The 13,086-nt window shown below is 43.7% G+C and overlaps 1 protein-coding gene across 14 annotated transcripts in view; it reads right to left on the reverse strand.

The window, feature by feature from the left end:
- Positions 1-13,086, reverse strand: part of PDE8B (phosphodiesterase 8B) — a 274,090-nt gene that overhangs the window by 99,887 nt on the left and 161,117 nt on the right. For all 14 annotated transcript variants that reach the window (XR_008379514.1, XM_053588105.1, XM_053588090.1 and 11 more), the window contains 3 exons: positions 5,947-6,137; positions 2,668-2,727; positions 341-398 (listed from right to left, as the gene is read on the reverse strand). Coding sequence is in view for 13 of the 14 variants with exons in the window: in XM_053588105.1 (XP_053444080.1) it covers positions 341-398; positions 2,668-2,727; positions 5,947-6,137 (309 nt within the window). In the remaining variant the exon portion in view is untranslated. The remainder of the gene's footprint in view (positions 1-340; positions 399-2,667; positions 2,728-5,946; positions 6,138-13,086) is intronic.

A 13,086-nucleotide genomic window follows, 5' to 3' on the forward strand; every position in this document is an offset into this window, starting at 1 on the left:
TCTATACATTATCACACACGTATTGAATCTAATTGACTGAACTTACTTAAATGAGATTACTTTGGGACTATAGACTTTTGATCTCATATAATAACATGTGCTTTTATGTCATTATGTATCTGTTGCTAAGATATATGGGGAAACCAGAGAAAGAAAAAGGCAAAAAGCTTGACTAGCAGTTGCTAGTTACCCTCCCATGAGGACAGTTACTTCCTTTTCCCAGCAGTCCTGGGGCTAATTCCCTTCACAGGCTTCTGCGGCTGTTATGCTCAGCTGCTGCGGGAGAGGCCAGGTAAGGTACCTGCCCCTGAGAGCAGGGGCCGGCTCATCTTGTACGTACCCTGTTGAAGCCTGCATGGAGGAGAGGAAGGACTGAGGCCTCTTCGTGGTCATCCGACCTGCAGCAAAGCAGAAAATGTGGTCACTCAACAGATACAAACTGGGATGTCTCACCCCGGAACACAGAGAGAGCAATGAGGCCGTGCAGGTCACCACTACCAGTGGCTTCCTGACCAGCACGTGGCCACGGGGCACACCTGCCTTCCAGAAGCCAAAAGAACAAAAACAGAGAGAAAACTCCAGCAGTGAGCCTGGAAGCGTCACCCCTGGTACATACGAGTGGCCCTCTACAACCCTGGCCTTCCCCACAAACAGACCCATGAGGTGCCCTGCTAATCCTGAGACCACTATCCCCTGTGCTGTCCTGAAATCTTCTGGAAGCATAACTCCCATCTAAGAACTCGCCAGGTTCAACTCTCAGTGTGTGGAAGACAGCAGTGGCACAGGCTATGGCCCCTACGGCCACATGGAAAAGTGTCAGCAGAAAGGAGAAGGACAAGAAGAGAAAACAAAACTTGATAACTGTCATTCATTCCACGAGACAGGGCCCTTTAGTGAGCCTCCAGCTGGGTGTCAGGACTTCGGTCTGAGTACAGGTAGAGGTGTGGGTTGGTTTGTCATGAAGACACTGTCACCATTATGAGAGAGAAAGTGTCCTGAGACAGCCAGAAAGTAGCAGGGGGTGTATACACCCTGAAAATCAGGGAGGAAAAATGGAGTGAAAGGGATCAGGTGGGAATGCAACAGAAAACAGGCAGAGGGCCCCCGTGCTCAGGTGTAGAATTACCACCAGCTGATTCCACCCTACAGGGAAAAGCTGTCTTGCCTACTCCCCTTTTCCTTCAGGAACTCAAGGTTCAAACTCTGGATAAACGGGACAGGAGCATGAAAAGGGCTGCAAAGGCACTAATCATGTTCTGTTTCTTAACCTGGGTGACACAGACACCAGCACCCATTGTACTATTGCTCTCTCTATATGAAATAATTTACAAACTTAAATTGGTGAAAATCATAACAAGAAAGTTACAGCAAAGCATTATTGGTCAAGGACTAGTAAACACCGTTGCTATAGGAATAGGAACAAAAACTGAGTTTGGGGAAGGCCAAGGATTATTGCCAGGTTTGCGAAAAATGCTATATGGCCTGGGACATTTCTGATATTTGCATCCAAGGCTCTAAGACCGTGTTCAGATCTCAGAGTTTCCAGAACATAAACATAAGAAGGGTTGAAGGAGGTTGATTTCATATCTCAGTTCCCCTCTCTCATTCCCCTTGGGATTTTACCTCCCACCACGATGGTCCTTCATTTCTAAGGACCCAATGGGGCAATTTCTCCACTTTCTTTGGACCATAGCCCATGCTAGGTGTCAAAGTACTATTCTGTAAGTAAGAGTCTTTGATAAAAGCAAGAATTTGAAGCCATGATGTCCCCGCTGCACCCATGGGGCTTGGGACTGAGGTACTGTAAGTCTCCCTTGGGCCAGATTTGCCTAGGGGTAGCCCTACACTTTCTTGTCTGAATTCCCAGCTTGCCAGTGATTTTGTGCCAAGAATCTGTGCCAAATGTCACAAAGAGGTCAAGTCCAACAGGTCCTCGGCCCCAATTAAAGTCTTATTCTCTGTGAAGCTAATGATAACTATTAAGTGACTACAACAAATTTTGGTGCTTGCCAAGATCCCCACCATTGCAGCTTGTACAAACAGCCCCTCTTCCCGCTGGCTCCTTGGTTTCAGGTGCCGGTCAGTTCAGACACACCCAGCAGGATGGCTTCTCCCCCGTCCCACGGCTCCTCCAGCTCCTCCTCCCCTTGTTCGCCTCTCTACACTGTCATCAACTCACTGTCCTGCTTCTAGCCACATGGCAGTGCCCACAACAACTCCGCAAGCCTTGTCTTGTAATGAATTTAGTATCTCTTTGTCCTAATACTTGAACATGAAGAATATTTGTTTTGTTTTATTTTTTTCTTAAATGAAAAATAAGCACAGCCCTTTCCTTTCTTCACTTCAAAGGAAAAAGATACACTGGAGTAACATTCTCTCCAGACCTCCTCCTCCTCCTCCAATTTTCCATTCATTTCTGGCATATAATGAGCACACTTTTCTTTCCCCCCCGAGGCGTGTGAGTATGTGTTAACAGCAATTATATATGATAGAGGGGGAAAACCTAAATATTTCCGGGAACTTGTGAAATAAAACCTCCAAAGCAAGATCTAAAGTTGGTGTCTAAGACATGCCCGTGGCTTTGCTAGCTCAAAAGCTGGATTACATCAGACAAAGACTTCAGAATGAACAGTGCTACTTCCAGCCGGGGAGAAGGTGTGAGCTTACGCTTGTGGAACCACCGCAAGGATCACCGTGTGCTCAGAGGGGTTCGTGGCCCGGATGGATCTGCAACGAGAAAGCTCCAAGTCAAATGAGGCGATCTGGGCTTTGTTACATCAGATGAATGTGGAACTTCTTCACATCAAAGATGGCACAAAATCAAATCTTTCTCTCAGGAAAAGGTCTCGAGACACTCGGAGGACAACAAAGAAAGATGCCCTTGTGGATTAGGACAATCTCTTCATTTAAAAAAAAAAAAAAAAAGGTTTTGAACTCCTAGGCAATTATCCAACAAGCCAGACTTGCCAATTTTCCACTTCAAGAATTGGCAAATTCCACTTAAATTCCATGGTTTTTCTTTTTTTATTGAAATTGTACTCTGCAAAAAAAAAAAAAAATTGGCAGTCCTATCAGCCTCTTCTTATCAGTTTGTACCTGGGGGAGCTAATTCGGTTGAATCTTTTTCCTTTTAAAATAGTAGACAGTTCAGAAAGACGACCTTATAATAAAAATTAAAGCATTAAAGCACTTGCCGGCAGCTGGAAGGACAAATGCAGGGTAAAGCCTATCAAAGGTAGTACGAAGAACCACCCAAATTCCTTCATTTCTGTAGTTGTTTGTGCTTCAATACTTTAAACAACCTGACCGTCAGCTGGGGATGAGAAACGCTGCAATCTCGTGAGTGTCACTGCCTAACACTGTTTGTTGTACCAGGACCCTCTGTATATTGTTTAAAGCAAAAATTTATTTCCTAGGAATTAAATGGGTTAAGAACACTAAGGATACAGAAGGTTGAGGGCCATGAATCTCCTTCGAAGTGGTGCTATGCTGCAGCTCAGATTCTAGACTACTCCAGTTGAGGGTTGTCAACTGGACAAGCTTTACTAAAGGGCCACATGCTTGAGTCTCAGCGCACACCAGCATGCTTCCTGGTCTGGCCTTTACTTATTTTGAGATTCCTCAGAAGGGAACCAGAATTTCCAAGAACGGAACTGCTCCTGAGTAATGTATGAAACAACAGGTGTTTGTTTTTCTCTCTTGCTATGGACAGTTCTGCTCCTCTCCATTTTCACCTGTTTGCAACATCGCTCCCCCAGGGGACAGCCAGCTCAAACTGCCATATCCCTTTCAACTCCAAAATCTCCTGACTTTTCTCAAAAGATGAACTTCCTCTAGGCCTTGTTCCTTTTGACCTCGCCGTGCGTGGGCAGAATGCTCAGGAAAGTGCTCGCTGCCATATTCCTGGGAAGTGAGGTTTCCCTGGTGGGTAAATGGCCCGGCAAAAGCACTCCTCTGGAGACAGGGCTGCAATTCACAGTGGGCGTGGCATCAGTGCCCCTCTGATGCCCGCACAGTACTTCCTATCAGGCCACCCCACAGGTAGGTCCTGCTGAGTTTGTGGCTACTCTTATCTTATACTTAGGAGCCTCTTGGATATTCCGGAAGTACCAGTTAGCAGCTAATGGAGAAGGCCAGCCATGCTCTGGTCTCTAGGGACACAAAACTAAGTGCTTCACACCTTCACTCAGGCCTTCCCACCTCGGTGAGGCAGCACAGCAGACCACAGGGCTGTGTGATGGAGGCAGGAGCCTCACACATCATGAGCATAACCAGGCCGGGCCATGCTCCCCCTTGGTTTCCTTCAGGATTGGCCGCCACCTTTGGGGTTGCTTCCCGCTGCTTGCCTCTTCTCTCTCATCCCTCCAAAGGAGGGAATCAGGGGGACCCAGTAGTATGGGCTGGGGTCCGAAGACACATAGGCTAAGGTCTTGTCCTAGCTCGAAGGCCAGGGATGTAGGGCCACAGATGACAGTAAAGACACCCATCTGCCAGGAGTGGTCCCCCACCAACCACCTCCCTAGGGAACAAGTGCTGATGGTCAAACACGCAGAATCTGTCATCCTCAACACAGACAGCAGTGGTGGGTAAACATACTGCGAGGGACACATGCCTGCCGACCACACTGTGTCCATCCCCCATTGTTTTACTCTGTAGCTAAGACAGAAGTACTTTGTTAGGAAACAAAATTCTATTTATTTATACTCAAAGAACTTCTTAATATCTGTTAAAATTTGAGTAGCTTATCTGTTAAACTGGGCCTTTACCTGGACTAAAAGATTTCTTGCCGTTAAATTTTTTTCTAAAGATTTTCAACTAAAGCTTGTTTTAAACTCATTCTACGTATGAACAAAGGTATTTCTATGACAAAACCATGTAAGAAAAGTGAAGGCCAAACAAATCAGACACAGTTATGTAGGACTCAATTCTTCCCTGAAAATCATTTAAAAAATATGTTTAATACTAAAAATACCATCCAAATATTTTATACGTATATTCATATGTATATTAAATAGGAAAATATCTTCCTGCAGAAAGCTGAGATTATCGGAGGCCATTAAAACATTTTAAAAGCAAGTACTTAAGAAAAATTCTTCTTTGGGAAACTGAAAATCATTTAAGAATAGCAAAGCGATGCCCATGTTAAGAAACTCCCGTTAAGCCATTAAATTCTTGTCAGGGTACCAAAGGTTCTAAGAAACCATTTCTCCACCTTCTGTTTCACTTACTAATATTCAAGAAAATTCCAGCTCCCCGTGCAATTGGACTCTGTCCTGGTCTAGCATTTAATTAGTGACCTCTTCCTGTCTAGCTTCAAAGCATTCCACTTCTGCTAAATGAATCAGTTCATCCAGAGCTAACTCTCATGACTGTGCATTTATTTATGAACAGGCCTGTGCTTCCTCCCCAGAGCACAAGTATTTCTGTAAACAGGCAGGGGGTTTGGGTCCCTGGAAGATTTTCTGCTGCAGCAAAGTGGCTGCATTTGCTCCGCAACTGGGAAGCCTGCTGTGGGATCCACCCATCTGTGTCAGGCAGGAAAAAAAATGTATATTTCACACATTTCTGTTGTTCATTTTGGGACAGAATAATGAAGATTAAAATAGCTGGTTTAAATCCAAACCATATCTATGTAATGAGAACTGTGTGAATTTTAATGCTTTTTTATGAGCAATACACGGAGTGGGGGGATACCCTGAAGTTTCCAGGGGAGCCCAGCTCACACCTCTAAATTTAGTGCAACTCAAATGTGGAAAAGATGGAAGAGGAGAGATAAATCCATAGGAAGGAGCTGTAGCTTTCACCATAGAAATCTGTATAGACTGCTCAGGAACATCAACACATATGCTAGAAATATTGCAGATAGAACTAAAGACATCTACAGACGAAGCTCATTTTAAGCTGGTAAGTGAGCATTTACTAAGCATATTAAATGAGGGATGATACCTGCACACTGCCTCCGCATCGAAGTTCCGAGTTTGTCTGTGATCGATTACAATAATTTCATGATGCTTATCAAGAAAGCATTCAAGGGCTGACTCCGGAGTCCGAGCAATGTTGCATCTGTAGCCAGCTCTGTCACAGGCCCACCAGAAGCCATCACTCTGACTATCTTCCTTTCCAAAGATCAGTAAAACCTGAAATACAATGAAAAGGGAATCTTGACAGAAATCCTCTTGAGAGAGGTCTTCAAACAGGCCTATCATGTACTGGCCGAGAACAGAGGGAAGCTATCCGGATGCCAATCCCAGCGCCCCGCTGGTTACAGTGGTCTTTGAACAAGTTTTTTCCTATCTTTGGCCTACAGTTTCTCTGCTGTAAGATGGGATAAGCCGGTGCCACGTAAGCTAGTTGTGAGAACTCAATGAGCTCAGCATAGGTGTCCAGTCACTCTGGCGGTCACTGTAACTCATGCAATTACAAGTATTTCTAATTTCCTAATCAGTTTTGTTTGTAAGTGAGACGAGCAACAAAATTAAAAGGACAATTAACACAGGTTAGATTATGGTTCACATATGTGGTACATATATTTTGTTTCCATGCAGTCCCTGACGGCCACACCTCTGTGAACTTAGCACTAAGATACCCATAGAGACACAGGAAAGTAAGAGGCCTCAAAACAACCTCAAAGACAGATTCTAACACCCAGTCCTGGCCGGAATCTGGAAAGAATGACCACGCAATACAAAGCTGATGGAGATAAATTGAGGAAAATTTGCCTGTTACAGGCACCCACAGGAAGACGTTAGCGATACTTTACACAATTTCCCTCGTCATCCCTGGGGCTTAGGAACCCAGATTCTCTGCCAGCCAGAAAGCCAGAGACAGCCTCGCCGCCACCAAAGCTTGTTTACTTATTTATGGTCAATCTTCCTCATTAGAGAATTATGCTTCAGGACAGCAAGGACTTGCCTTTCTTGTCCCCAGTTATACCTCCTGGACACAGCACCAGGCTGGCACTTACTAGCTGTTCAGCAAATATTTCAGGAGTGAAAGAAACTTATGGGGTTTTCTGAGAAATGCAAGAGGGCTTTACTGTTAATAGAAGTAAGATTACCTCCCAGCAATAGGTCTAAATAAGAAAAACCTATAATAACCTCAAGATATTGATAAGGCATGTAATAATCTTCCACATCCACTTCTGTTTTAAATAATTAGAAATACAAGGGTAGTTTCTCAACATCAAGAGCTTTTAAGCCAATAGTCAATATCATTTGTCATGGTGAAATACTGATTGTGTTTAATTTAAAATCAGAAATAAGCCAAATTATTCAACCATTACCATTACATTTGAAATCTATTTTATTAACTGGAAATTAGAAATAGAAAAGTAAAAACAAATAATATTAACTCTGGAAGTTGACCAGCCAAGGGCCAGTAACAAACTGGTCCACATACAAAGATGGCCAACATAAGGAATGAGGCCTCCTCTACTGATACATACATGTGGTGCATGTCAGGTCTATGTAGTTTAGGTCAAGTTAAGGAGGTGATCAGTGTAGGGAAAGTTCAACTATGGAGGTTCTACTGTATAAGGAATCTCATGTACCCATTACCCATCTTCAGCAGTAGAAGATGGGTAATCTGAGTTCATCACTCACCCCACCAACTTTCCAATTCTTGTATTAGACTGTGGCAAATCCAGACATCTTTTTTCTTTTGCGACAGAGTCTCACTATGTTGCCCTGTGCTGCTGTGGCATCATAGCTCACAGCAACCTCGAACTCTTGGGCTTAAGCGATTCTCCCATCGCAGCCTCCCACATAGCTGGGACTACAGGCGCCCACCACAACGCCTGGCTTTTTGTTGTTGTTGTTGTAGTTGTCCTTGTTGTTTAACAGGCCCAGGCCAGGTTCGAACCTGCCAGCCCCAGTGTACATGGCCGGCACCCTAATGGCTGAGCTATGGGCACTGAGCCAAATCCAGACATTTTATTTAATTCATATGCTTCTGTGAAAGATAAAGACTCTTTTTTTAAAGAACAAAACCATAGCACCATTTCATACCTAACCCTCTCCAATAATTCAATATAAATAAAAATAATCATACACACCATCTGTTTTATACTTTTCTAGTTTTCTTGAATGCCATGTTTCTAGAGGAGAAATAAGATATTCTTCAGCATGATTCTGACATTTTCTTCTTAGCCTGCCAGTAACACCTAAGATTGCCATACTTGTTAAGGCTCACCATGGCCAGAGACGATCGCTTCTCAGCCCAGCATGCTCCTAGCACCTCCAGCCACCCAGCTCCTTCTAGGAAGAAATGGGAGGTGGCTCTTGCAAGAGAACAGAAGGGTACAGCCTCATGGATTTTGATAATGAAAAGAAGGTCTTCAAACCCAACTAGTAACAAAACAGCTACAGTAAGGAAAATCAGGTAGGATAAACTGGCTGATGGTGCAAAAAGTCAACAGCGCTTTGCTTGGAGTAGTTGGTGTGTTAAGTTGAGAAATTCGACACACAGAGCCTAGAAGTCAGGAAAGGCGAGTAACTGTCTCTCACGTCTCGCTGAATTCTGAATTTCTAAAGCAGAACCTTAAGCAGAACCTTCTCACTCTTTGTGCCCTTGATACCATCATGCCTCAATATTTGACTACACAAAAAAACACAGAACTCTTTTCTCCTGTTGGACATTGCTACAGGTATCACTAATTTTTAAAAACACTGTTCTTAACTGCTTAGGGGGTGCCGTTGAACAAAATTAGGGCTCCTTGCCCTGTAGTGGCAGGGGGGCAAACAACAAGCAGCAGACATGTGACGTGAGCGCATTATGTGGACTGTTAATAAATAACAGGTGTTATGCAAAGCAACAGAACAGAGTAAGGGCTCAGACCAGCGAGCAATGTCTGAAGGGAATAGAAACAAAAGCCCAGCTGAAAGCTGAAGGAAAAGCACTCCAGGTGGAGAGTCACAGTCCCTGAGATGTGCCTGATGTGTTCACGGGGCTGCAGGGAGCTGGTGTGATCCAGGGCAAGGTGAGTGCACATGAGGGTGAAAGGAGTCAAGTTCACAGCAAAGGGCTGTGATATGGGAAGGTTTTCTAAGCCATTTGAAGAGGTTTAAAAAACTGGATTTCACATGGAAACTTACAAAACTGATGAAAGGTGGAAAGTCGTATTAATTGTGCCTTTTTATTTTCTGTTTCTGACGTTTTGCCATCTGGGGCTTCGCTGACACTGGAAGGTCTGCCCATCCATAGTTAGCTAACTCCTAGAGACAGCAAATAATTCTCCTGGGATCATATCTCTCATATGCAAACCAACCAATCTAGAGCCCACCTCGAGGCTCAACCAAGTCCCAACCACCCTCCTTTGGCTCTTACACTCTGGGCTACAACCCCCCTACCCTAATCACCTCAGGGCCAGATGCCAGACATCTACAACTCCCTTCCCAGACCCTCCTGAAATTTAGACTAGCCAATCCTGAACCTGCCTCCAGATCCTTCCGAGGGAAACCCAAGTCCCCCTCCTTTACCTCCTGACAAACCCTAGTGCTCCCATGTGGCCCTGGGTGGGGGTTATGCCCCTCCTCTGGGGAACTATAACTATTTTTTCAATGGCAATTGTTCCCTGAACTGTTGCTCTTACCATACCTGAATAATAAAATTTACATTTAAAACCAGAAGTACTTAGATTATTCATTTATCTACATTTAAAAATATATATATATAAGGCAGCTGTTACTTGCAAACAAAAAACAAAAATATCTAAAACCACACCGTCCTTCTTCAGCTTTAATAGTCTACCTCAGTATTGATGCTCTTATTAATATTTATTAGTATTATTATTTTTGAGACAGAATCTTGCTCTGTTGCCCTGAGTAGAGTGCTGTGACTCATCACAGCTCACAGCAACCTCAAACTCTTGGGCTCAAGCGATTCTCCTGCCTCAGCCTCCCAAGTACCTGGGACTACAGGCGCCCACCACAACACCTGGCTAGTTTTTCTATTTTTACTAGAGCTGGGGTCTCACTCTTGCTCATTCTGGTCTCACACTCCTGAATTCAAACAATCCACCCAGAATGCTAGGATTATAAGCACAAGCCGTTGCATCCAGCCTTGTTAATATTTATTGATTCATGGAAGTTAATAAAGCATGACTCATATAAATAATTTTGCAAAATATATTTCTGAAAAAAAAAAAAAAACCTCATCTCTGAATGGCCTATAACAACTTGATTTGTAAAGAGTAAATGCAAACTGCCCCCTGTGCTTGCTCTAAATAATATGCTCAACATTTACTCATTTACTGCTAACTTATTATGTAAGATGCTAGGAATTAGGAATAAAAAGACAACAGAGACAGCCATCGGTCAGTCTCTGCCGCTAAGACCCCAGCCGGGGAGAGTCAGGGAAGCAGATAATTACAATAAGTGTGCTAATAAACGGTAACCACAGACAGCCCGGAGAGGAGTCTGGCATAGGAGGAGAAGCAGAAGAAAGTGGTTCTGCCCCATCAATCTCACTGTACTGCTGTAAACACAGCAAAAGAGCAGAAGGTGAAGAAGTGACTGCAGCTGAGGCGTGGAACAAGGAAGGAACATCTTTCTGGAGCAGAGCTCGGCCAGCTTGGGTTCTGTCCTCACTTTGCACGGTAGAACCAGACCATAAAAATTACCACGCAAAGCTATCTAATAAACAAAAGCAAAATTAGGATTGTTCTCTGACCTTGAAAGATTTTTGTCAAAATACTGAACACTTTTTTCATTGCTGGTTATAAATGTATAGGGGGATGAAAAAATATAAAACTAATATCTGCATGGTACACTGTAACCTAAAGCATTAAACACTGAGAAAAATATTGCTTTTTAAAAACTTTCTGAAGACTAGTTGGAACAGTGTTTGCCACTTTCTTCTAGTCATATAAATTGTGAGACAGAGGGAGCATCTTTTCTCTGCTGTTGTGAACTGTCATACTCCTAAGTCTGGATCAGCTGCCAATATTTTATCCTCAGCGCTTTCAGGGTCCTGCAATGTCCCCAGGGTTCTCTTAACTAATGCAAAGTTTTCTTACTGGCTGCACTTGCTCTGTAAAATCTCCAGCCTTTTCATCACAACTACCGGCCTTCGTTGTGTTGGTAATCTTGCATTCACTGGTGTTTCTAGAATCCGGCAAAGGTAGCAGCCTCAGCATTCCCACAGTCAGCTCTTTGTCCTCCAGTTACATCTATGGTCAAGTCTCATTTCTTCACTGCATTTTCATCTTTGTTGGCTCATTCCTTCTTATCATAATCTATTTTTGCATAATGTCATGTGGGTTTACCACTGAGGCGCAGGAGCCAACACAACTACATGCTTTGTTGTCTGTACTTACCCCAAACAAGAGACAGGCAGAGACCAACCGCAGAGACTAAAAGTGATTGATTACTGACGATGCTGCACATTTATTATTTATTCGGTGATTTGTGGACTGAAAGGGCAGCAGCAAATTTGGAATCTAGCATTTATTCATAGTTAAAACACTGATGTAACTGTGATCCAAAAAAGGTTGGGGGTCTGGTGTTATTTAATGAAGCCATGAAATTTGCCCACATTGGAAGTGGGAAAAATGAGGGCTACCTGCACTATTTTTCAAAAGTAACTATAAAGACTCAAACTGCCAGAGAGGGCCTCCCTTTATCTCCAAGAAGAACTTGACCTAAACCTTCTTGGAACCACAAAGTTTAGTTTGTCTTTCATCCTGGGCTAGGAGGATGCAACGAGGGCTGACCCAGGGAAGGGTCAAGAGAGTGAAGTGGAGGGCCTGGTGCAGGAGGCTTCAGTGGTGTGCAGCCGGTTACCCGAGGGGTCCCCAGTAGCAATGACGGGAGCAGGGGCCATGACTCTTGGGAGTTCTTAGAGCAGGAAGGACTCCAGAAAAGGACAGAGACTTACCCAAAGCAAAGCAGTGGCAGAGCTGAAACCTGTGCCCACCACCCCCTCCTTAAACCACCTCTCCCAGCTACAGCTGAGGCCATGCTTTGCTGGGAATCCTTATAACTATTTCTTTTATAAGTTTTATCAAGAAAGAGGTGGAAAATACCTTTCTGAGGATAGCAAAAATCTGTCTTTGATAGCTAAACTAGAATGAAACCATTTTCTCTGAATGCTAAATTATGAAAAAGATGAAAACAAAACTGAACTTTTCCTGAACTTGAGAGTGGCAATGTAATTATTCATTACTATCAGTGTTTTCCTAAACAAGGCTATGTCTATACATCTCCAAATGGATTACTAACGTCTACTATTAAACCTTCAATTTTCAGAATATTCAGTTACCTGGTAACAGGGAGCTTCCAAGTCGTATCCAGACAACACAAAACAACAGAGTGATTTGATCTGAAGAAAGGCCATTTGAGTTGACAAGAATGGTCTGAGAACTTTCCTTAATGTCCCTAGAAAAGAGTGATTTGATCTGAAGAAAGGCCATTTGAATTGACAAGAATGGTCTGAGAACTTTCCTTAATGTCCCTAGAAAAGTAATGCTGAGGGCGGCGCCTATGGCTCAGTCGGTAAGGCGCCGACCCCATATACCGAGGGTGGCGGGTTCAAACCCAGCCCCGGCCAAACTGCAACCAAAAAATAGCCGGGCGTTGTGGCGGGCGCCTGTAGTCCCAGCTACTCGGGAGGCTGAGGCAAGAGAATCACTTAAGCCCAGGAGTTGGAGGTTGCTGAGAGCTGTGTGAGGCCACGGCACTCTACCGAGGGCCATAAAGTGAGACTCTGTCTCTACAAAAAAAAAGAAAAGTAATGCTGATAACAGCTATAGTTTGATGAGAATTTTCAAAGGGCCAAGTAACTTGAAATATACTATCTCACTCAGTAATACTTTCTGGAGGTATTGCTCTCATTTTACAGACATAGAAACTGAGGCTTGGACAGCTAAGAGACTTTGCGATAGCCACATGCCTAGCAAGATTTGAACTGAGGTTGGCCTCACCCCAAAGCCTTTGCAATCATATGTTAAATAACTTACTCTGTCTCAGTTTTATTTTTACCCCGTAAAATATTGGGCCCAAATTCCTAACAACTCTGTGGTTCCATGGAACTGGCGGACTAAGAAGAAGACACAACTAGGTAGCAACAACATGGACAGACAGGAAGGGA

The sequence above is a fragment of the Nycticebus coucang genome, chromosome 1 (assembly GCF_027406575.1).
Source record: "Nycticebus coucang isolate mNycCou1 chromosome 1, mNycCou1.pri, whole genome shotgun sequence".
Lineage (NCBI taxonomy): Eukaryota > Metazoa > Chordata > Mammalia > Primates > Lorisidae > Nycticebus > Nycticebus coucang.